This window comes from Euprymna scolopes, chromosome 44, assembly GCF_053919585.1.
Source record: "Euprymna scolopes isolate OS-2025 chromosome 44, ASM5391958v1, whole genome shotgun sequence".
NCBI classification, from domain to species: Eukaryota; Metazoa; Mollusca; class Cephalopoda; order Sepiida; family Sepiolidae; genus Euprymna; species Euprymna scolopes.
Genome location: NC_136525.1, coordinates 32,928,784 through 32,953,783, shown reverse-complemented (window position 1 = coordinate 32,953,783; position 25,000 = coordinate 32,928,784). Strand labels below are relative to the sequence as shown.

Sequence of the window (25,000 nt, the reverse complement as noted above, 5' to 3'; positions counted from 1 at the left end):
TATAAATGTGTATATGTATAAATATGTATATGTATATATACATATATAAATATGTATATGTATATATACATATATTAATAGGTATATGTATAAATATGTATATGTATATATACATATATAAATATGTATATGCATATATACATATATAAATATGTATTTGTATATATATAAATATGTATATATACATATATACATATATGGAAACAAAATGTGACACAATTTGTTTAAAAATAAAATTTTCTCAGTATAGAAAGGTTTTTCCCTTCATTGACCGAGGACTAATCTCATTTTGGTGCAGTGCAAGTGTGGACACCACAGGCCGTCGAGCTGTCATTTGCATTCGAACAGTTTCACTTTACATGAAAAAGACAAACAAACACTCGAAACAAGAGAATTTTTTAAAAGCCGATCAAAAAAAAGATAGAGACGATGTCCGTTTGTGAATAGATATTATGCAAAAACTTCTTGCGGAATATAACCGACACGAGAACCCTGACGCAAAAAGCCTTTCACAGACATACACAAATGCGCACACCCATTTTGCCTTTTATATAATTGACTAGCCTGGGTGCCCGGCGTTGCCCGGATTTGGAGGTGTGTGTTGAGCAAAAAAAGAAAAAGTGGTAGTAGGCAGGCAGGCTTGACCCCGTAAATGTGGGGAGACGTGTTAGAAAAAAAATGATGTTATCGTGCGGAGGGAATCAAAACAATAGTAGGCAGACAGGGTGAAGAGAGGTGTTAGAAAAAAGAAAAAAAAAAGTTGTAGTAGGCAGGCTCAAACCCGTGACGCAAAGGCGGAAAAGAAAGTGAAAGAAAATCTCACGTCTTAGCTGATATCTCCATAACTCAATCAGAAGTCAAAAGCTTTGAAATTAACCAAAGTCAATCCAACGGGGACGATGACTTGCTAAAATATCGTCAAAAAAAATCGATCCCTCTTTGTACAAAACGGCCGAGTTTAGGGTGAAGGAATTAATGTTTTTGGCCAATTTTTCGATATTTGTCGTCCGAGACGTCGAGCTTCAAAATGATACCGATCTTGTTAGGATCCATCACCTCTGTCGAATGTCGAATGTTTTTCCGAGACATTCAAACATACATACATACATTTAAACAGACAGGTGAGATTTATATTATGGATTATTTGTAACAAAAGATTTAGAAATACTTTTAGTAAACACAAAAAAAAAGAAAGTATTGGTGACAACATATAATTTTAAGGAAACAAAATTGGAAAATTAGTCAAAAAACAATTTATTTTGCTATAAACTCTCATTTGTGACATTTTTGCATTAAAATAAAGTCAATATAAAATACAGGGCGAAACGATAAAGTTGTCGCCCTGAAGAAAACACTACAGCTTTATTTTAAAACTTTTATTGAAAAATCAATTCAGGTAACTTGCTTATGTAGTAGAGATGACATATAGCCGCCTTCAGCCTCAATTACTGTCTTGATACGCGTTTCGGAACTGGGACCACAATCTCAGCAAATACTCGGCAGATGGCAGCGGTTAGGCTGGCTTTGATGTTGTGGGGGCCATGTTGGTGATGTTCCCCATGTATAACTAAAGGAAATAGTTCATCGAGTTCAGGTCAGAGGTGGAGGGGGGGGCAGTGAGAGAAGGGTATAAAGTTGTAACACTCCTTCTGAAACCAAACCTGGGTCTCTTTGGATTGTGAGCCGGCGCTGAGTCCTGTTGCCCCACCCAGTGTCTGCCAGCGGCCACCTGATTGCACCAGGGGATCACCACACTCTTCAGCACACCCAGGTACACTTTTGTGTTGACTTTAACGTTGACTTCGAAAATGTCAAATGATATGATGTGGCCCTCACGTGAAACTACACCAAAGATCATAACTGTAGCCGGAAACTTAGTTGAGCTGTGCCTTCAAGCATTAAACTGTCTGGATTTGCATTTTGAGGGTGATAGCAATGGTTCTGTTATAATTTGGATACGTAGAATGCATGAGTGGCCCATCTCCAATCTCGTTCGTTGAACATTGTGTCACTTTCAGACATGATAGAAGGCTGCTATCGCTCTTGGGATTTGTACGCAACTGATCAATTAGTAGATGGTCTGCAATAACAAAAAAAAGAAAACCGGTTTTCATCAAACAGAAATGTTATTGTCTTTTCTATGACGACAATTTCATCGTTCCACCCTGTATAAGCCCGTGAAGTTACTGGGTGTGAGTAAAATGGGGGGGGGGGGGCATTTTCAAAATATCATTTTGTTTAGTTACAGGAAGGTAACCAGTGAACCACCTGTCCACAATGAACACTTGTTATTTATTTTCATGGAAGTTTAAAAGTCTTGAAAGTCTTTTATAACGTAAATAGGTCGCAAGTGAGTGGTTAAACGAAAATAATATTTTTGACTAATTTCTTAATTGTATTTCCTATGACTAATTTATGTTGCCAATAGCAACATTTACCTTTTTTGAACATATTAATTTTGGTACTTCTACACTTTATCGCCGAAACTGGAGACGCCATTTTATTTCGCGCAGCTGCTGAGGCTGAGCTGCTGTTAAAATTCAAGGGAGAAATCAATATTTTAAACTATGTGCGAAGCATGAAATAAAAAACAAAAAAATTAAACTGGAGAACGATTGCTTCCGGAAAGAATAAATTAACCTAAAATTAAATGAAAAACTTTCCCGTTTTCATTAATTAAATCGAAACATTCCCAATTGAACAATTATCTCTTTCACTTTCTTTACTTTTTTTCATAGTTCTTTCCGGAAGTTTATCTAGTTTAATTTTTTTATTATTTATTTCTAACTTCGGCCACAGTTTAAAATATTGATTTCTCCCTCAGATTCTAACCGACAGGTGCTCGAAATAAAATGGCGTCTCCAGTTTCGGCGATAAGTGTAGAAGCACCTTAATTTTTTTGCATGTATTTTATAAATAAATGTTTGCTGCTTATTCAAAATTTAATTTAATTAAAAAAAAAATACAGAAAAATATTTACGATGTACGTACTCGTCAAGGAACGAACATTTCATATTCCCAAAACCACGTAAGTTGATCAAGTAGTTTTTATTTATATAAAGAAAAACATTTTTAAACAATTTAAAATGGTTAATGTGAAATCGGTAGCATTACAAGGCTGATTTCGCAAGTTTGAATTATTGAATTTATCTGGGTTTTTTTTTTTAAGATGACGACGCGAGACAATTCCTTTTTGTTTTGCTTGCTACTAAAATTTTATTTTCGAAGTTAAAAATAAAATTATTTGATCAATTTACGTGATTTTTGGAATATGACATCTTCGTCGCATGACGAGCACATACATCAGAGAGATTTTTCTAATTTTATGTTTTTATTAGGTTAAATTCTAAATGAAAACTAAATGTTTTTGCGCGTTTAAAATTTCGTATTACCTGTATGTCAGTCGAGACTTGTTTGATGATTTTAACGTTTTGCGAATAAATCGCCCAAGAAGCTGCTGAGTGCTGCGTGCGGGTGATGCCGTGGCCTTCGTTATAAGACGGTCTTGGTGCTGTGCTGCGCTGCGGCGCTGTTCGGTTTGTTTTATCCACCGGAGTAGATTTTGCAAACAAGTTTTTTTTTTTTTTTTTGTTACGTTCACTTTTTCTTGGAAATAGTGATTCTCGGGATTCGTTAACTTCCGTTTAGAAATGACTATCAAGATTACACGACGTTACCCGGAAGCATGGACAGCAAAATAGAAGAGGGTACTAGTCGCAATTAGAGTTCCCTGCCGAACAGTGAGTAACACCCTAAAAAAACACTGATTTCTCCCTTAGTTGCCATAGTAACTAAACGATCATGAATTTTTATCGACTTTGTTTTACTGTTTATGAATATTGAAATAAAAGACATTACTTACACATTTATCAATATCTCACTTTTAATCACTTTTATCGACTTTTTCTTACTGTTTATGTGTCACTTTTATCGACTTTTTCTTTTCTTTTTTAAATAGCATTTTCTTTTTAAATGACGACGTTTTTACTGTTTATGAATATTAAAAGAAAAATAATTACTAAACATTTAATAAAAAAAAATGGGTGCTAGTGCAGTGCACGACTGCACGACTGCACGACTGCACGATCCGCGCTATATTTTAAATCGTATTTCTAAGCTTAATTAAAGTTTAATGTTTTTTATTCAATTGTAAGGTTAAAGTAGAGAATAGGTACAAAACACCCTCCCCATGTTAAGAATGGTTTTTTTTTTTTAAATAATAACGTTATTTCAGCACGGATCAATAAGTGCACTAGTACAATATAAAAAAATGAGACATAAACAGTAAAACGTAGTCATTTAAAAAAGAAAATGCTATTTAAAAAAGAAAAGAAAAAGTCGATAAAAGTGACACATAAACAGTAAAACAGTAAAAAAAAAAAAAAAGTCGATAAAAGTGATTAAAAGTGAGATATTATTAATAAATGTGTAGTAATGTCTTTTATTTCAATATTCATAAACAGTAAAACAAAGTCGATAAAAATTCATGATCGTTTAGTTACTATGGTAACTAAGGGAGAAGTCAGTGTTTTTTTAGGGTGTTCAGCAGGGAACTCTAATCGCGACCAGTACCTAGAAAAGTTTTTAAAAGTGTGTATCCTTACCCCCCCCCCACTCTATCTTCCATCATTTTCTCTCTCTCTCTCTCTCTCTCTCTCTCTCTCTCTCTCTCTCTCTCTCTCTCTCTCTCAAAACACACACACACGTTCTATCACTTTCTTCTTCTTCTTCTTCTTCTTCTTCTTCTTCTTCTTCTTCTTCTTCTTCTCTCTATCTGCTTCTCTTTCCCCTCCCTCCATTTCTATTTATTATGGAGTTAAAAATATTTCTTTTTAATCCTCTCTCGCGATCCCACCTCCATCTATTTCTCCCTGTCCCATCCTTTTCCTTTCTTCCAACCTCCTCTTTGCTTCCCTTTTCTTCTACCACTCCGTCTTCCCCTTTCTATGGCAACCGAATAAACTCGTTTAAGAATTACTTTGTGGCAGATTAAAAATCGATGGGCGAGACGAACGAGCATAAGTTTTCTTTCTTTATTCATTCGGCCTACCCTTTTTTTTTCTTTTTCACTTGTTTTGTATGATATTTTATATCGAGATGCTATCTGGACGAATGCTAAAAGCAAATGGTTTTAATTGCTACCCTTGTTCTTTCTCTTCCAAAGTAAGTTACTTTTCACAGAAACGCGTGAACTCAGAATATTTTCCAACCAATGGCTTGGCCAACTGAAATCAGAGTTCTTCCGGGGGAGGGGAGGGTACCTGCGGCTTAAATAAGTTAAAACACAAAAATCTTATCCAGGTAGGTAGAGGAGTAACTTCTCTTGCCTTTTAGTAACATTTATTTACTATGTCTGTATGTGCACACACACACACACACACACACACACACACACACACACAGGGTGGAACGATAAAAGTCTCACCCTAAAGAAAACAACACTCTTCATTTTAAAACTTTTATTGAAAAAATCACTTGATAATGTAGTAGAGCTGACATCAATTCAATGTAGCCTCCTTCAGCCTCAATCACCATACCGATATGAGTTTGGAACTGGGAGCATGCCTTTTCTATAAACGCTGATGGGAGCTCAGCAAATATTCACTGGATGGCAGCTATCAGGCTGGCTTTTGTGTTGTCAGAAGTCATGTTGATGATGTTCTTAACATATGACCAAACAAAGTAGTCCAGTGGGTTCAAATCGGAGGAGGAGGGGCATTAGTGAGAGAAGAGTACACTTCTTCTGAAACCAAGCCTGGGTCTCTTTGAACTTGTGGGCCGGCGCCGAGTCCTACTACCACCCCTGGGGTCTGCAGCAACCACCATCACTCTTTTCAGCACATCCAGGTAAACTTTGGTGTTGATTTTCAATTTTGAAGATGTGATGTGGCATGACGTGACCCTCACTCAAACCACACCAAAGATCATAATCATGGATGAAAACCCTGAGCACGGCCCTGTTATTCGTGGCAATCCAGTGATGCATTTTGATGGTGCCGGCAACGGTCCTGTTGTCATAACTTGGATCAGTAGAAAGCATGAGTTGTACAGCGACGCATCTCCGATCTTATTCATTAAACATTGTGTCACTTTAAGACATGATAGAAGGCTCTTATCGTTCTTGGGATTTGTACACAGCTGGCCAACTAGTAGATGGTTTGCAACAAAAAAATAAATAAATAATAACCGGTTTTCATCAAACAGAAATGGAATTTTATTCCACCATGTATATATAATTTGCTATTATAAAAATACCCAAAAGATCTTTAATTTGTAAGAAATTCTGCAGAAATAAGCAAGCTTCTTATTGGACGGTTTCTCCGCCCACGGAATTATTTTAACCAATCAAATTGCATGTTATAACTAACTGCCGAGAATGTGTTCTTAGCGCCAATATTCCCTTTTTCAGACCAGAATCCAAAAAGACGCAGAGTTGGACAGACGTGGATTTCTCACTCGAATCGAGGCAGTGAAATTACTTTGTTGCTTTGAAACGTTTTGATGCCCAAACGCGGAGCAGAATATTATCATTGCAATTACCAATGCCCTTAAAGTAGGGCGAATTATATTTGCATGCTTGTGCTACAATTTGATGTCTGTCAAGACGAAATTAAGGTCTACGGTTTGATCTGCTTGTCTGCCATTGGACTGACTCGAAGGACACCTCGTGGATGCCCAGCTAGCAGTATCCAACTTGGAAATCACCTCAACACTCCAACCTGCGCATTCTTCGTCAGTGAGAATTCTACCCAGCCTTTATCGAAGACGAACTAGGATACCCCTTTGGGGACGTTACCCGCCCATAGTGGCAGATAGCTGAAGATGACACATCTTTTGTGAGAGAAATTCTCACAAATTACAACCTACAATATCCTGTTTATTCTTTTTTTATTGATAAAATGTAGAATAAACAGAATTTAATATTGTCTCTTTATAACTGTACAATTAAAAACTTTAGCGAAAGGAATTTTTGCCTCGTTTTCAAATTGTGTTTCCGTTTTTACATGGTCCAAATTTGATGTTTTATTTTATTTTCTACTTAAAAAGATGTGTGTCTAACATATTTTGGTACTTCTACAGAATACGGACTTTGCTATCATTTTTCAGTTAAATTAAAAAAAATTTTTGTATCTTTTGTTTATTAAATTGTTAGGTGAAAGTACAGAATAGTTATAAAACGCAATCCCCTCCCCCATGTTAAGAATGGGTTTCTAAATAATAATGTTCTTATTTTAGTACAATCCGTATAAGTAATATTTCTTTAAAAATTTCTCTCTCTTTCTCTCTCTCTCTCTCTCTCTCTCTCTCTTTAATTTTCTCTGTTTCTCTAGGTCTCTGTCTCTCTAATTTTCTCTATCTCTCTCACTCTCTCTTCCTCTCCTCGCTTTCTTCTGGCAAGTGAAAAAAATCGTCGAATTTCTACATAATAACTTAAAAAATTGTTCTAAATGTCGATTCTCCTCCGACTAATTCTGTTCTGGTTGACCATCAAAAGAATGAATATAAATAAATAAAAACGTACCAAAACAATATCAGTTTCATTGGTGTGTCTTATGTAGTTATTGACTTTTTTATTGCGCGCTCACGTACACGCACACACACACACACACACACACACACACACACACACACACACACAACTTTCGTTTATAAAAGGGGAAATCAATAAAATATAATTTGCTACTAATTGAGATGCACTTTCCTTTTAGGTTTTTAGGTTAACTGCAATTTTATAATCTTTTAAATAACTTGTTTCACCTAATCTTCAGGTTTTCGATGCAAACAATATTTGCTTCTTCAATTACGCCTTTTAATATCTCGTTTATTTGCGAGGGGGAGTAATTTGATAAAAGGTAGTTGTAAGCAAAATTTAATCCTTTTGTCTGTTTTTATTTATTTATCTGTTTTAACTCTTTTTCGCCCCAAACAAGGTATATTACCACGAGGAACATAAGGGATTACTATTTGAAACAGGACTGAAAGAGGACTGTGGGGAGTTGAGCAGCAAGATATCTGTTCACATTACATTTAAACCTGCAGGTTACTAAAATCGAGGAAGCAGGAAACAGAGAGGGAATTACAAAGTCTAGCAGTCAGAGAGAAGAAACTATTAGAGTAAAGGCATCTGGGGACCTCAACAGTGAAGTGGTGGGATTTTGCTGTTTGTTGGATTAGTCAGGAGTGCATATGTCAATGGGGCACAAGTGATATGAGTTCATCAAAGCACATTTCATTTAAGTAAAACAGGCACAAGGATGCAGCATTACGGTGATGGGACAGAGGTTGAATCTTGGTTGATAGTGCAGAGCCTATTAGATTGGAGATATTTTTTTTTTCTTTTGGACCCTGTCTAAGAGTGAGAGACTAGTGGTAGATGCTCCAACCCAGATGTGACAACAATACTTTATGCATGAGTGAATTGTAGTCTTGTAAAGATACAGGATACTCTCCAATGTGAATAATTTTCTAGCACGGTAGAAGGAGCCTGCCTTCTTAGCAGCAGCCTTGGCAATGTCCTCAATATATTTATTCTAATTTCAGATCTTTTCTTTGTACAATTCTTTCTCCTGTGCCATAAAAAGTTTTAATAATTATGTACGACAAAGCAAGGCACTACAAATGTACGACAAAGCACGACATCTGCTCCTGCTGATTCCCTATTTGTGTTATATTTAGGCACACCATTTCAGCAACCTCGGATTCTTATGCCAAGGACAACAAGAATGAAACTGATTTTAATTTAGACGGATCAGCATGTTGTTATTTTTGTTGTTGTTGTTGTTGTTGTTAAAAATCATTGTAAAAAAATAAACAATTTTTTGTTTAAAATTATTTTTATTACAAAACACTAGTGTTGGGACGATTAATCGGAATCGGAAAAATCAGAACTTTTGGGTGTATGGAATCGGGGGAAAATTTGAACCTCATTTTCGATCCCAAAAGGATTCTTTTATTCCCCCCCCCCTCCCTGGAAATTATTAAAAAAAAAAACACACAGATGTATTTTTTTATTTCAGAAGAATATTTATTTATAAAATGAAAGCAAGGGACAAGGAACCAAGATTTCTGGGTGCAATTTAATTATTTCATTGGTGAATTATTGCAAACAAAGTAAATAATCAAGAGTTCACTCACTTTTATTGCCCTTAGGAAACCTTTTGAAATACTCATACTTATTTTAGCACCTTTTTTTTTTTTTTCACCCCAAACAAGGCATGTTGCCACTTTGATGTAGGGGGCTACTATCAGGGACTTAAGTTCCAGGGTTACTATGTACGGAGTTTAGCAGCAAGATGTCTGTTCACATTACACTTGAACTTCTACATGTCAGTACAGTTGGGGATGCAGGAAACCGGAAGAGAATTCCAAAGTCCTGCCATTCTGGGGAAGAAGCTATTAGAGTAAAAGGCTTTCTAGGGATCTCTAATGTGAAGGGATGGGACTTTGCTGCTTGTCGGGTTTGTCGGGGATATTTTCGTCGAGTGGGTACAAGTGCTTGTAGTTCGTCAGAGCATTCACCATTAAAATACTTGTAGAACAGGCAGAGGGATTCAACATTTCGTCGGTGGGACAAGAGCTGAAGTTTAGATGACAATTCAGGACCTATTAGGTTGGCGACTCTCTTTTGGACCTTGTCTAGGAGTGAGAGACTAGTAGCAGATACACCAGCCCAAATGTGACAGCAGTACTCCATACATGGGCGAGTGGGGGCTTTGGAGAGGTACAGGATAATTTCAGGCGTAAGTAACTTCCAAGCACGATAGAGAGAGCCCACCTTCTTTGCAGCAGCCTTAGCAATGATGTCAATGTATCTATTCCAACTCATGTTTCCTGTGAACATTAAGCCAAGGAGCTTGAACGAAGTGCTCTCAGGTAAAGTATCTCTAGTCATAGCTATTGGTGGTTGGTAAGGTTTCATGTAATTATTAAAAGAAACTAGCTTTGTCTTGGCAGCGTTGAACGTTACCATCCATTTTTTACCCCATTCCACTACAGACTGAAGATCTTCCTCTAGGGTTTTGGCCATTACCTTAGATATCTGCTCATTAGTTTTCCCCACGTGCCTGCTATAGAGCGTTGTGTTGTCAGCAAATATACCCATCTCAGAGACAATTTTATCAGGTAAATCATTAAGTCATTTATGAATATCAGAAATAATAAAGGTCCAAGGATCGACCCCTGAGGTACATCTGCATTTATATAAAATATTTTGGACGTACGCCCATCGAGGACAACCTGGATTCTTCTCTTATTTAAGAAGGATCTAATTATGCTAAGCATTCGTCCAGTAATACCATAGGATTTTATTTTGATGAGAAGACCATCGTGCCATACCCTGTCAAAAACCTTAGATATATCTAGGGCTACTGCCCTCTCCTCCCCTGCCTTATCCAGTATAAACGTTCAGAGATTACAGTTAGAATATCTGCAGTAGAATGGGCTTGCCTAAATCCATATTGTTGGTCTGACAGAAGTTTAGTAGCTGTAAGGTGGTGGACTAGAGCTTGATTAATTAAGGACTCAAATATTTTGGCAAAAGGGGTGAGGAGGCTAATTGGGTGATAATTTAATAGGTCAGTTCTTTTGCCAGAGTTTTTGTAAACAGAAGCAGTTTTCTAGCTTGGTGATAAAAGTCAATACTCAGAGTTTATAGTTGAATTAAAAGGGATAAGCCCTCCTGGCGCCAACCTGGTCTCCTGTTGTCTGGAGTGGTCCTCTTTGAAATAATCCTGTTTTATTGCATTTATTTATTTATTTATTTTGCGACAAGTGAAAATAAGAAACATAAAAATCTCATGAGTTAATCAAAACTTGGGATAAAATAAAAGTAAGAACGTTAGAGATTTATCATTTAAAAAAAGAAGAAGAAATTATATATAAATTTGGAGTCATCCCCTCAATGAGATTCTACTTTTTTAGGCGAACACACTGAAAATGAAAACAAATAATTATTGTAGAATTTAGAGTGGGTTGAGTTGCACATATAAATTTCATGTAAAATGACCCTCTTTTTCCGGGCCATTCAAAATTTTAGGGCAATAAACCAAATTTTTTATCACTAACCTTAAGTCTGGCCGACTATGTCATAAAACCACTCATAATCGTTTTATTTTTCGCATTACCGCCCAAACTTAGGGTTAGTACTACACAAAAAAGCATATTTTGTATTACTATCACAATGACATATTTGATACTAAATTTTGATCAGGAACATTAACATTACAAAGATTTTATAGCAAACAAAATTGACCACTCTGTCTGGTCTGAAAGAGCAATCATTTTCCGTTAACCGAATTTTTGATGTTTTCTTTCTTTATTTTTTTCAGGCCGTTTACGTGTAATCGCCTGAAAAATGAAGAATCACATTTTTATTTTCTGGTGGATTAACATAGGTTGCAGATTTCTAATGATTACTTTATTTCTTTCAAAACAAAATGTTATAATTGCAAATTGGCGAAAAAAAGAAAACAAGTTGCGATAATTTGTGTAAAGTTTTCAAAGTAATCATTTGAAAAAAATTTCACCGAAATCGCCTAAAAAAGTGGAATCTTATTTTTGGGGATTGGCTAGTAATTGTCTTACGATTTTCAATCAAATACAAGGAACGAATTTAGGAAAACTTGTACCAAGAAAACTCATCCTTTTTTTGCTAGGTAGGAGATTTTTTTTTTTTTAATTTTTTTGTTGATTTTTTTTAGTTAAATATAACCGTCAAGAAGATCGAACATTCAACTTTCGCTTCTAGAGCAATTGCTCGTGGACTTTACATCACCACCAAAATGAGAAAAACAACAAATTCATCCCAAACACCATGTAGAGGTGTTTCATAAGCAGTTGAAATTCAAAGGCATAAAAAAACATTTTTTTTTGTACATACCTAAGAATATTTTTTTTGTTTTAAAATTGGAATAAATTTTTTTTCTCCAGTTTCACCTTTTGAAATTTTGACTATTTCATTTTTATTTTTTAGCATTGGTCAAGCAATTGCAACACACTTAGCAAAAAATGGTGCGAAAGTGATGGTCAGCAGCCGAAAGCAATCCCAAGTGGAAAGCACCATAGAGAAACTAGCTTCTATGAACCTAGATGTCGCAGGAACCGTATGTCATGTAAATAAGGCTGAAGACCGAAAGAATTTGATACAAGAAGTAAGTGTTACTGTTAAGTAATATTAAATGTTACTGTTAAGTAACACTTATGTTACTTAACAGTAATGTAAGTTTTCACTATATGCAAGTGTTACTGTTAAGTAATGTTTTGTGTAATGTTATGGTATAACTGGAAATGTTTTCTCAATTATTAAATTATTTCTCTCTGATAGGCTCATAAGAGTAGTGGTTGATGGGCAGAAATCAGAGGCCCAGGAGTCCATCCTGGCCCCAACTCTCATAAGAGTAGTGGTTGATGGGCAGAAATCAGAGGCCTCAGGGGTCCATCCTGGGCCCAACTCTCTTCCTGATCTACATCAATGATCTCCCAAAACACATACTTAAATCATTCATTGATATCTATGCTGATAACACGACCATCTATGGTAAGTAGTTAAGTAATAGAAGTGTTAATCAAGTGTTACTGTTTAGTAATGTAAGTGTTACAGTTAAGTAATAGAAGTGTTAATCAAGTGTTACTGTTTAGTAATGTAAGTGTTACAGTTAAGTAATAGAAGTGTTAATCAAGTGTTACTGTTTAGTAATGTAAGTGTTACAGTTAAGTAATAGAAGTGTTAATCAAGTGTTACTGTTTAGTAATGTAAGTGTTACAGTTAAGTAATAGAAGTGTTAATCAAGTGTTACTGTTTAGTAATGTAAGTGTTACAGTTAAGTAATAGAAGTGTTAATCAAGTGTTACTGTTTAGTAATGTAAGTGTTACAGTTAAGTAATAGAAGTGTTAATCAAGTGTTACTGTTTAGTAATGTAAGTGTTACAGTTAAGTAATAGAAGTGTTAATCAAGTGTTACTGTTTAGTAATGTAAGTGTTACAGTTAAGTAATAGAAGTGTTAATCAAGTGTTACTGTTTAGTAATGTAAGTGTTACAGTTAAGTAATAGAAGTGTTAATCAAGTGTTACTGTTTAGTAATGTAAGTGTTACAGTTAAGTAATAGAAGTGTTAATCAAGTGTTACTGTTTAGTAATGTAAGTGTTACAGTTAAGTAATAGAAGTGTTAATCAAGTGTTACTGTTTAGTAATGTAAGTGTTACAGTTAAGTAATAGAAGTGTTAATCAAGTGTTACTGTTTAGTAATGTAAGTGTTACAGTTAAGTAATAGAAGTGTTAATCAAGTGTTACTGTTTAGTAATGTAAGTGTTACAGTTAAGTAATAGAAGTGTTAATCAAGTGTTACTGTTTAGTAATGGTCTATGTTACTGGTAATGTAAGTGCGTAGCTAGAGTAAACGTCACCTGGGGCGGTCCGCTCAAATGTCACCCCACTGACCCCCACTTCAATCTATGCTAAGGGGGAGGGGGCGCCACCTCCCCCATGTAAGCAGAATTTTTGTGAAATATTAAGCAGTTCTGCTAGGTTAATGTCGGCATGTTACTTACGGAATACGATTAATTAAACTGCAGAAGCACCTGTTAAAATGCTTCACAAGTTCTATAATTGAATACCCTCTCCCAAAAAAGAACGAAAAACATAAAATATAAAAACTTATTAAATTAAAAAAGAAATGAACGAATCTCTTAGTAAAAGTAAAAGAAAGTTGTCTTTCTCAGAACAATGGCAAATTGGAAAGCATTTTATTACATTTTCACCCCAAACAAGGCACATTGCCAGTTTGTTGTAGGGGGCTACTATCAGGGATATAGGCATCATGGGTACTGTGTAGCGAGTTGGGCAGCAAGATGTCAGTACACGTTGCATTTGAACTTCTGCATGTCAGTACAGTTGGGGAAGCAGGGACCTGGCAGGGAATTCCAAAGTCTAGCAGTCCTGGGGAAGAAACTACTGGAGTAGAAGGCTCTCTTACATCTAGGGATCTCTACTGTGAAGGGGTGCGATTTAGCTGCTTGTCAGGTTTGTCAGGGATATTTACGTCGAGGGGGCACAAGTGCTTGCAGTTCATCAGAGCATTCACCGTTAAAGTACTTGTAGAAAAGGCAGAGGGATGCAACATTTGGGACAGGGGCTGAAGTTTAGATGACAGTTCAGGACCTATCAAATTGGCGACTCTCTTTTGAACCTTGTCTAGGAGCGAGAGACTAGTGGCAGATGCACCAGCCCAAATGTGACAGCAATACTCCATACATGGGCGAATGGTGGCCTTATAGAGGTATTGGATACTTTCAGGTGTTAGTATTTTTCTAGCACGGTAGAGAGAACCTACCTTCTTCGCAGCGGTCCTGGCGATACTCTCAATGCAATTGTTCCAACTCATGTTTCCTGAGAGCATAAGGTCTAGGAGTTTAAAGGATGTACTTTCAGATAAAGAGTCATTGGCCATTTCTATTGGTGGTAGAGAAGGTTTCTTGTAGTTATTGAAGGAAACCAGTTTAGTCTTGGCAGCATTGAATGTGACCATCCATTTATGTTCCCATTCCACTACACATCGGAGGTCATTCTCTAGTGTTTCTGCCATTTCTTTAGATATGTGTTTATTTTTTTTCTGTCGTGTCTGTTATAGAGTGTGGTGTCATCAGCATATATACCCATCTCACAGGCAATTTTGTCAGGGAGGTCATTTATGAATATTAGGAATAACAGAGGTCTTAGGATAGACCCCTGAGGCACTCCCACATTTATATCATATTGTTTAGATGTACAACTGTCGAGGTCAACCTAGATTTAATTATGTCATGTATTCTTCCAGTGACACCATATGATCTGATTTTCCTAAGAAGACCTTCTGTCAAAAACCTTAAATATATCTAGAGCTACCGCTCTACCCTCCCCCGCTTTGTCCAGTGACTGGTATATAAGTTCTGAGATTACAGTTAGGATGTCTGCTGTTGAATGGGCTTACCTAAATCCATATTGTTGGTCAGTCAGAAGTTTAACATCTGTAAGGTGATGGACTAGAGCTTGGTTAATTATGGTCTAAAATATTTTGGCAAAAAGTGGGAGGAGGCTAATGGGGCGATAATTTACAGGGTCAGTTCTTTCGCAAGAATTCTTGGTACTATAGAAGCAGTTTTCCAGCAGGCAGGAAAGCAAGATTCATTAAGGCATTTGTTGTAAAGTTTGGAGAGAACTGGAGCTACTTCGGCTGAGCACTTTTTTAATAGCACAGCCTGGATGAGATCAGGTCCACATGCTTTTGCAGTGTCAAGATTTCTTATGATAGTATGCACCTGAGAAGGGGTGATTTTCAGATCGTCAAGTGTGGCGTCTGTCTGCAAAGGAAAGTTAGGGAGGGGGTGGTTGGCAAGGTCCAGTGTGGAGTTGGAGGCAAACTGACTGGCAAGCATGTTAGCCTTCTCAGTTGCAGAGCAAACAACCTCATGATTGTTGGATAGTGGGGCGATTGTTGATTGCCCATTATTTACTGTTGTAGATTTTCCAGAAGTCGCAGGTCTTCGATGTTTTTTTTGGTGGTTTCAGTAAATTCTCTCTTAGCTGTCGCTATTTCTTTCTTAAAGTTACTTCTGGCTTCTATATACTTCTGCCTGTTTGAACTCGACTTTTGTCGGTTAAATCTGTGGTACGTGTGCTGCCTTTGCATGATGGCCGCTGCACAAGTCGAAGTAAACAATTGGGGAGAGTGGGGCTTGCTATAAAATTTCCATGTGGGAACATGTGCTTCAATTGCTGTTTTGAACCATTCAGTGGTCTCCTTGGCGCACTGTTCAGCAGGAAGTGAAAAGATATTTTGCCATGGGGCGTCCCTGATGAGATCCCTGATGGCTTCCCAGTCAGCCTTTTTATAATATCTCGTTGATTTGAGCAGTGGCTCTTCAGTTTTGGCTCTAAATTTTAGGGCTATTTCAACTATTACCACTGCATGATCGGCGTTCCCAAGTGGGCTGTGGGCATGGGCATTAGTGACACAGTCATTGGGAACTGTGGTCAGAAACAGATTTAGAAGTGATGCGTGTTGTTCTTGCTGGTCTGGGAAACGGGTTGGAAACGTAACCATCTGTGATAGGGAATGAGATATAGAGAAGTTATATGTAGTCATACCAGCTGCGTCTGTGTGAGTAGAAAATCCAAACCAGTTGTTGTGACTGATATTGAAGTCACCAAATACATGCACTTGTGTGCTAGTGTTGAGGGAAAGTGCTGTATCTATGCTGTCAGAGACTTTGTTTATTAGGGTACAGTTCTGGGTCGAAGGAGAGCGGTAGAGAAAATAAAAGTAGCGAATGTGATGTTGCATGTTCAGTCTAAAGCACATAAAGGCTTGATCGTCCGATTCTCATTTAGTTTCTCTAGTCAAGGGGAGGGTGTTTCGAATATATACTCCAAGCCCGTGCATATGTCTGTCAGAGTCCTGATGGCAGAGTGGGAGATATCCAGGCATGTTAAAGTAGTTAGAGGGGATGGAGGAGTGTAGGTTAGTCTCACTTAGTGCTAAGATATCCGGGGTGTTTGTTAGGAGAAATGCTTCAACGTCATTTAAATGAGTTCTAAGCTTACGGATGTTTGTAAATGCGAGCCTCAAGGGAGAAGGCAGGTTGGTTTTGTTTGAGTTTGGGCCTGGTTTTAGCATAATTTTTTATTGTACTGTCATTTTTTTTTTTTTAAGTTTCAGTTTAGGTAATGGATGCTGAACAAGTGATTATGCAGAATACCAGACATGCAACACAAGCAGACCATCCGTTGTCCTGCCATCTACTAGGATTGTGGCCTCGGGGTAGCCCACTGGGGATGAGTGTAGGGTCCCTTTCCATGTGCGACATGGCACTACAAACAACCCGATATTATACAATTGTTGTTGGAGCAGCCGCTCTAAGTACTACCAAAAAGTTAGGGCCCCTGTACTACCAGTCAGGAACAGTAGCCATGAACTGTCTATCGGGTACCCTCAACCATCAAACGATGGTCAACCCAATTTACTTGTACTGACATTATGGCATTCAAACACTCCCAAGTGCCCAGTTTAAGGGATGGGATGTGTTGGGCGTTCGTTGCCCTAGACAAGAAACGGCGTTCGTTGTCCTAGACAAGAAACAAGATCTACCACTGAGTGTTTCTGTCGACTCCCTGTGATTCGACCTCTACGCCTAGCTAATAGGCAAAGAAGGAGTATGGAAGCCAGACGATAGCAGTTTAGGTTTGCAAACCGGTAATTTGTTTGAGTCACCAGCTCTAGGAAGGTTGTCATCCAAGACTGAAGAGGCCTCCCTCCCCTTTGGTTTAGTTTCAGAGTTTTCCTTCTCCCAGACGGATGATCTGGGAAGATCTACTGAGTCCGTCAGCACTGAGAGGGTTTGCTCCGTGCCTGGGTTCTAATCCAGGTATTTCTGCGACCCCGCATGGTTAATGTTATTGGGTTAGTTTGTAGAGGTTATAAATGTTAAGTGTGGATTTTTTGTACTGTTAATAGTTACTGTTAATGTTAATATAAGTGTTACTGTTAAGTAATGTTAATGTTATGTAATGTTAATAGTTACTGTTAATTAATATAAGTGTTACTGTTAAGTAATGTTAAGTGTTAATTTTTTGTACTGTTAATAGTTACTGTTAATTAATATAGGTTTTACTGTTAAGTAATGTTAGGTGTTAATGTTAAGTAATGTTAAATGTTAATTTTTTGTAATGTTAATAGTTACTGTTAATTAATATAGGTGTTACTGTTAAGTAATGTTAAGTGTTAATGTTATGTAATGTTAATAGTTACTGTTAATATAGGCATTACTGTTAAGTAATATAAGTGCTAATGTTATGCAATATTTGTTTTATTCTTATGCAGTTTTTTATCCTTATGCAAGATCTTTGAAAAGAAATATATTCTGTGTTCATCTACAAAAGCACGATATTATCTTTTAATTGATGTGCAACTGCGTCATCAAAATGATCATACCGTAAGCAGGTGCATTACCATTATCGGCCAAATGAAAAGTTTATCAGACATGTATAGATAGTAGAATAATGTAGGGAAGTAAAATCTGGCTAGTGAGGATTGGAGACATGTGTTGCATGAAGAGATATTATGTGAGAATGATACAATAGATGTGTCATGTGAGCCTTAAAGACAGGCTTAAATCTGATGATCTCAGAAGATTGAATCTGGACAGTATAGGAAAATATGTGCAGAACAGAAGACTTCTATGGTATGGTCACATTGAAAAAATAGATAATTGATTAGTAGATGTAGGACAGTTTATGTAGAAAGTTCAATTGTCAGGAGAAGGCCATGGAAAAACATGGAAGAATGAAATTAAGAGAAAAATAAAGTAAATAAAGACCTGGCCGCCGGATAGGTGAGCTTGGAGACCAATTTATAAAACCCATCCAACACATGCCAGCATACTTTAAAATAAATATGATGATTTAAAATAAATATTATGATTTAAAATAAATATGATGATTTAAAATAAATATGATGATTTAAAATAAATATTATGATTTAAAATAAATATGATGATTTAAAATAAATATGATGATTTAAAATAAATATGATGATTTAAAATAAATATTATGATTTAAAATAAATATGATGATTTAAAATAAATATTATGATTTAAAATAAATATTATGATTTAAAATAAATATGATGATTTAAAATAAATATTATGATTTAAAATAAATATGATGATTTAAAATAAATATTATGATTTAAAATAAATATGATGATTTAAAATAAATATTATGATTTAAAATAAATATGATGATTTAAAATAAATATGATGATTTAAAATAAATATTATGATTTAAAATAAATATTATGATTTAAAATAAATATGATGATTTAAAATAAATATTATGATTTAAAATAAATATGATGATTTAAAATAAATATGATGATTTAAAATAAATATTATGATTTAAAATAAATATTATGATTTAAAATAAATATGATGATTTAAAATAAATATGATGATTTAAAATAAATATGATGATTTAAAATAAATATGATGATTTAAAATAAATATTATGATTTAAAATAAATATTATGATTTAAAATAAATATGATGATTTAAAATAAATATGATGATTTAAAATAAATATGATGATTTAAAATAAATATGATGATTTAAAATAAATATGATGATTTAAAATAAATATGATGATTTAAAATAAATATGATGATTTAAAATAAATATGATGATTTAAAATAAATATTATGATTTAAAATAAATATGATGATTTAAAATAAATATGATGATTTAAAATAAATATTATGATTTAAAATAAATATTATGATTTAAAATAAATATGATGATTTAAAATAAATATGATGATTTAAAATAAATATTATGATTTAAAATAAATATGATGATTTAAAATAAATATGATGATTTAAAATAAATATTATGATTTAAAATAAATATTATGATTTAAAATAAATATGATGATTTAAAATAAATATGATGATTTAAAATAAATATGATGATTTAAAATAAATATTATGATTTAAAATAAATATTATGATTTAAAATAAATATGATGATTTAAAATAAATATTATGATTTAAAATAAATATGATGATTTAAAATAAATATTATGATTTAAAATAAATATTATGATTTAAAATAAATATGATGATTTAAAATAAATATGATGATTTAAAATAAATATGATGATTTAAAATAAATATTATGATTTAAAATAAATATGATGATTTAAAATAAATATGATGATTTAAAATAAATATTATGATTTAAAATAAATATGATGATTTAAAATAAATATTATGATTTAAAATAAATATGATGATTTAAAATAAATATTATGATTTAAAATAAATATTATGATTTAAAATAAATATGATGATTTAAAATAAATATTATGATTTAAAATAAATATTATGATTTAAAATAAATATGATGATTTAAAATAAATATTATGATTTAAAATAAATATGATTATTTAAAATAAATATTATGATTTAAAATAAATATGATGATTTAAAATAAATATTATGATTTAAAATAAATATTATGATTTAAAATAAATATTATGATTTAAAATAAATATGATGATTTAAAATAAATATGATGATTTAAAATAAATATTATGATTTAAAATAAATATGATGATTTAAAATAAATATTATGATTTAAAATAAATATGATGATTTAAAATAAATATGATGATTTAAAATAAATATTATGATTTAAAATAAATATGATGATTTAAAATAAATATGATGATTTAAAATAAATATTATGATTTAAAATAAATATGATGATTTAAAATAAATATGATGATTTAAAATAAATATGATGATTTAAAATAAATATTATGATTTAAAATAAATATGATGATTTAAAATAAATATGATGATTTAAAATAAATATTATGATTTAAAATAAATATGATGATTTAAAATAAATATGATGATTTAAAATAAATATTATGATTTAAAATAAATATGATGATTTAAAATAAATATGATGATTTAAAATAAATATGATGATTTAAAATAAATATTATGATTTAAAATAAATATGATGATTTAAAATAAATATGATGATTTAAAATAAATATTATGATTTAAAATAAATATGATGATTTAAAATAAATATGATGATTTAAAATAAATATTATGATTTAAAATAAATATGATGATTTAAAATAAATATGATGATTTAAAATAAATATGATGATTTAAAATAAATATGATGATTTAAAATAAATATGATGATTTAAAATAAATATGATGATTTAAAATAAATATGATGATTTAAAATAAATATTATGATTTAAAATAAATATGATGATTTAAAATAAATATGATGATTTAAAATAAATATTATGATTTAAAATAAATATTATGATTTAAAATAAATATGATGATTTAAAATAAATATGATGATTTAAAATAAATATTATGATTTAAAATAAATATGATGATTTAAAATAAATATGATGATTTAAAATAAATATTATGATTTAAAATAAATATTATGATTTAAAATAAATATGATGATTTAAAATAAATATGATGATTTAAAATAAATATGATGATTTAAAATAAATATTATGATTTAAAATAAATATTATGATTTAAAATAAATATGATGATTTAAAATAAATATTATGATTTAAAATAAATATGATGATTTAAAATAAATATTATGATTTAAAATAAATATTATGATTTAAAATAAATATGATGATTTAAAATAAATATGATGATTTAAAATAAATATGATGATTTAAAATAAATATTATGATTTAAAATAAATATGATGATTTAAAATAAATATTATGATTTAAAATAAATATTATGATTTAAAATAAATAAGATGATTTAAAATAAATATTATGATTTAAAATAAATATGATGATTTAAAATAAATATGATGATTTAAAATAAATATTATGATTTAAAATAAATATGATGATTTAAAATAAATATGATGATTTAAAATAAATATGATGATTTAAAATAAATATGATGATTTAAAATAAATATGATGATTTAAAATAAATATTATGATTTAAAATAAATATGATGATTTAAAATAAATATGATGATTTAAAATAAATATTATGATTTAAAATAAATATGATGATTTAAAATAAATATTATGATTTAAAATAAATATTATGATTTAAAATAAATATGATGATTTAAAATAAATATTATGATTTAAAATAAATATTATGATTTAAAATAAATATGATGATTTAAAATAAATATGATGATTTAAAATAAATATGATGATTTAAAATAAATATGATGATTTAAAATAAATATGATGATTTAAAATAAATATGATGATTTAAAATAAATATTATGATTTAAAATAAATATGATGATTTAAAATAAATATGATGATTTAAAATAAATATTATGATTTAAAATAAATATGATGATTTAAAATAAATATGATGATTTAAAATAAATATTATGATTTAAAATAAATATGATGATTTAAAATAAATATGATGATTTAAAATAAATATTATGATTTAAAATAAATATTATGATTTAAAATAAATATGATGATTTAAAATAAATATTATGATTTAAAATAAATATTATGATTTAAAATAAATATGATGATTTAAAATAAATATTATGATTTAAAATAAATATTATGATTTAAAATAAATATGATGATTTAAAATAAATATGATGATTTAAAATAAATATGATGATTTAAAATAAATATGATGATTTAAAATAAATATTATGATTTAAAACAAATATGATGATTTAAAATAAATATGATGATTTAAAATAAATATGATGATTTAAAATAAATATTATGATTTAAAATAAATATGATGATTTAAAATAAATATGATGATTTAAAATAAATATTATGATTTAAAATAAATATGATGATTTAAAATAAATATGATGATTTAAAATAAATATTATGATTTAAAATAAATATGATGATTTAAAATAAATATGATGATTTAAAATAAATATGATGATTTAAAATAAATATTATGATTTAAAATAAATATGATGATTTAAAATAAATATTATGATTTAAAATAAATATTATGATTTAAAATAAATATGATGATTTAAAATAAATATGATGATTTAAAATAAATATGATTTAAAATAAATATGATGATTTAAAATAAATATGATGATGTGCTTTTGCAAACTGGAAGAAAGGATCCCATCAATTGTGCCTCATCAGAAACTTGGTATTGGTGAGATTACGGATGCTTTATGTTCTCAGCATCTCAGGTAGCTCAACCATGCACAATGTACAGTGTTTTACCTCTTGTATCAAATTCGTAACATGTCTGGATACCATGGGCAATAGGGATCGTGGTAAACTGAAGAAGACCCTGTTTGAAGTGATGAGACAGTATGCAACCAGACTGATATTAACTTTTTAAATGGTGAAGAGAATCATATACTCACATCATAGAACAGACATATTACAATATGCGTCCTAAAATATCCATATAACAGTAAAGTACATCTTATAAACATAAAAATTTGAAAACTTCCATTCTTGATTATTGCTACATAGAGAGCCATCAGAAGACCCTATTGTAACATCAAAATTATTATCTATATTTTATCTAATCAGATGCATAAGTTTGATGCATAAGTTTTTTGCCAATTTAAAATTTCATCTTGAAAATGAAAAACTGTTTTTGAAAATTTTTATAACAATAATGATCTTTGTTCTCTATAACTTGAATGTCAACGAGGTTTGATTTTAAATTTCTTTGGGTTTTGATATGAAATATGAATCTACCTTATATTCCATCTCCTCTCATTATGTCAACCTAAGACCATCTAAATGGTTTTGTTATCCTTGAAATAAATGATTATCGAAGGGAGTTAGGTCAAGAGAATATGAAAGATGAAGCAAAATTTTGGTAAGTAGTTCTGCGTGAGAATGAGCATTACAATGTAAGACAACTCTCTTTCTGTTGGCTATAGAAGGTTGTTTTCGGGTCAGTATATGTGAGAATATTGCAGGAAAATATGATGCTTTAATAATTTGAAAAAAAAAAGTCATAAATTAATCATTGCCATGAAATAAATTACAATAGTTTCCTTCAACAAAGTTTTTGCACCAACCTGATGATTGAAAATGACATAATTTTCTGTTAGATTTAATCACATTGATTGATCATAGTTGATTTGCCATCGATTTCAAAGGATGTTTTTCTCACTAGATAGTGTAAGTTTGTTACTCCATGAATTTTATGATTTCCTTAAAATTTGGTTAATTTTTCACAGATTTGGCATTTCAATGAATGCTGAAAACTGATTGAACTAGATTGGTTGGGGAAAGACTTCTGTTTGTCATACATGGACCAAAAATGGTTGAACAAGATCAAGCTTTGTGTATATATTGAGCCAGTCAGCATCATTTGTTGTCCTTCAAATTTTTACCCCCCCCCCCCATCATTGGTCAAAGCAGTCCTCAAAGGGAGGGGGGGCATATAAATAAGGATAAGAATAGTTTTTCGTCCTTCTTATTAGCCAAACTTTTTCAAGAAATTTAAGAGTTCAGCCACTGCAGGAGCAGGAGGACATCTCAGAAAGCAATAAAGAGTGAAGGTTTGTATAGAAAAAAATTACCCTTTTCGGGGCAATTTCATTGCAGTTTTGTAATTGATAGAAAGTTGAAAAGTTGCTCTGAAAAGGGCAACTTGTTTATTGCTACTGCTGTTTTCTTCTATGCTCGATGATTAGTTTATCTAGCATATCTTAATTAGATCTTTTAAGTTGATTTAATGTAGAAAAGTTTTATTCTGAGTCGTTTGTGATCGGCAGAAACATATCTGCCATATTGAAAGGAGAATATCAGCAGCTGCTTATTTTAAGGAGTGTGGCTTAATGCCATGCATCTAAAAACACCAGCAGTGATGGTCACCATGACCCCAGGTATTGTACGAAAACTGCTCAAGGAGCATGTATAAACTAGTGTGTATGTACATATATATATATATATATATATATATATATATATATATATATATATATATATATATATTATATTATATATACATTCTGAATTTATATTTCGTTGATGATGGAGAGCTGTACACACAGACAGAAACACACGAACCCTATTACTTTATAAAAATATAGATATATATGTATATATATAATATAATATAAATTCTGAATTAAATTATGTAGAATTACAACAAGAAGTACAAATAATATTAAAAGTTTTTTCCTTAATCCATGAATTTTCAATGAATGACTCATTTCGTCGTAGGAAATGTTATTAGCAAAATAGATGTGGATAGTTATAAATTTTGCTTATTAATAAATTGAATATTAATTTGAAATGATCATGTAAAAAGGATACACCATGGTTGAATGAATAAGAAGACATACATACACACACATACATACATACATACATACATATATACATACATATATACATATATACATACATATATATACATACATATATACATACATATATACATATATACAC

General features: G+C 31.5%; 1 protein-coding gene across 3 annotated transcripts in view; it reads left to right on the top strand.

The window, feature by feature from the left end:
• The first annotated feature begins 391 nt into the window (after positions 1-391).
• The window catches only part of LOC145268770 (dehydrogenase/reductase SDR family member 4-like), a 69,101-nt gene continuing 44,492 nt past the window's right edge, over positions 392-25,000 (top strand). Inside the window, exons 1-2 of one of the 3 annotated variants that reach the window (XM_080124374.1) lie at positions 392-1,121; positions 11,972-12,149. In XM_080124374.1, the coding sequence (XP_079980500.1) occupies positions 12,021-12,149 (129 nt within the window). In that variant the 5' untranslated portion in view covers positions 392-1,121; positions 11,972-12,020. Of the gene's footprint in view, positions 1,122-2,329; positions 2,351-2,886; positions 3,029-11,971; positions 12,150-25,000 lie in introns of those variants that run through there. The other 2 variants (XM_080124375.1, XM_080124373.1) reach the window with 2 other exon arrangements.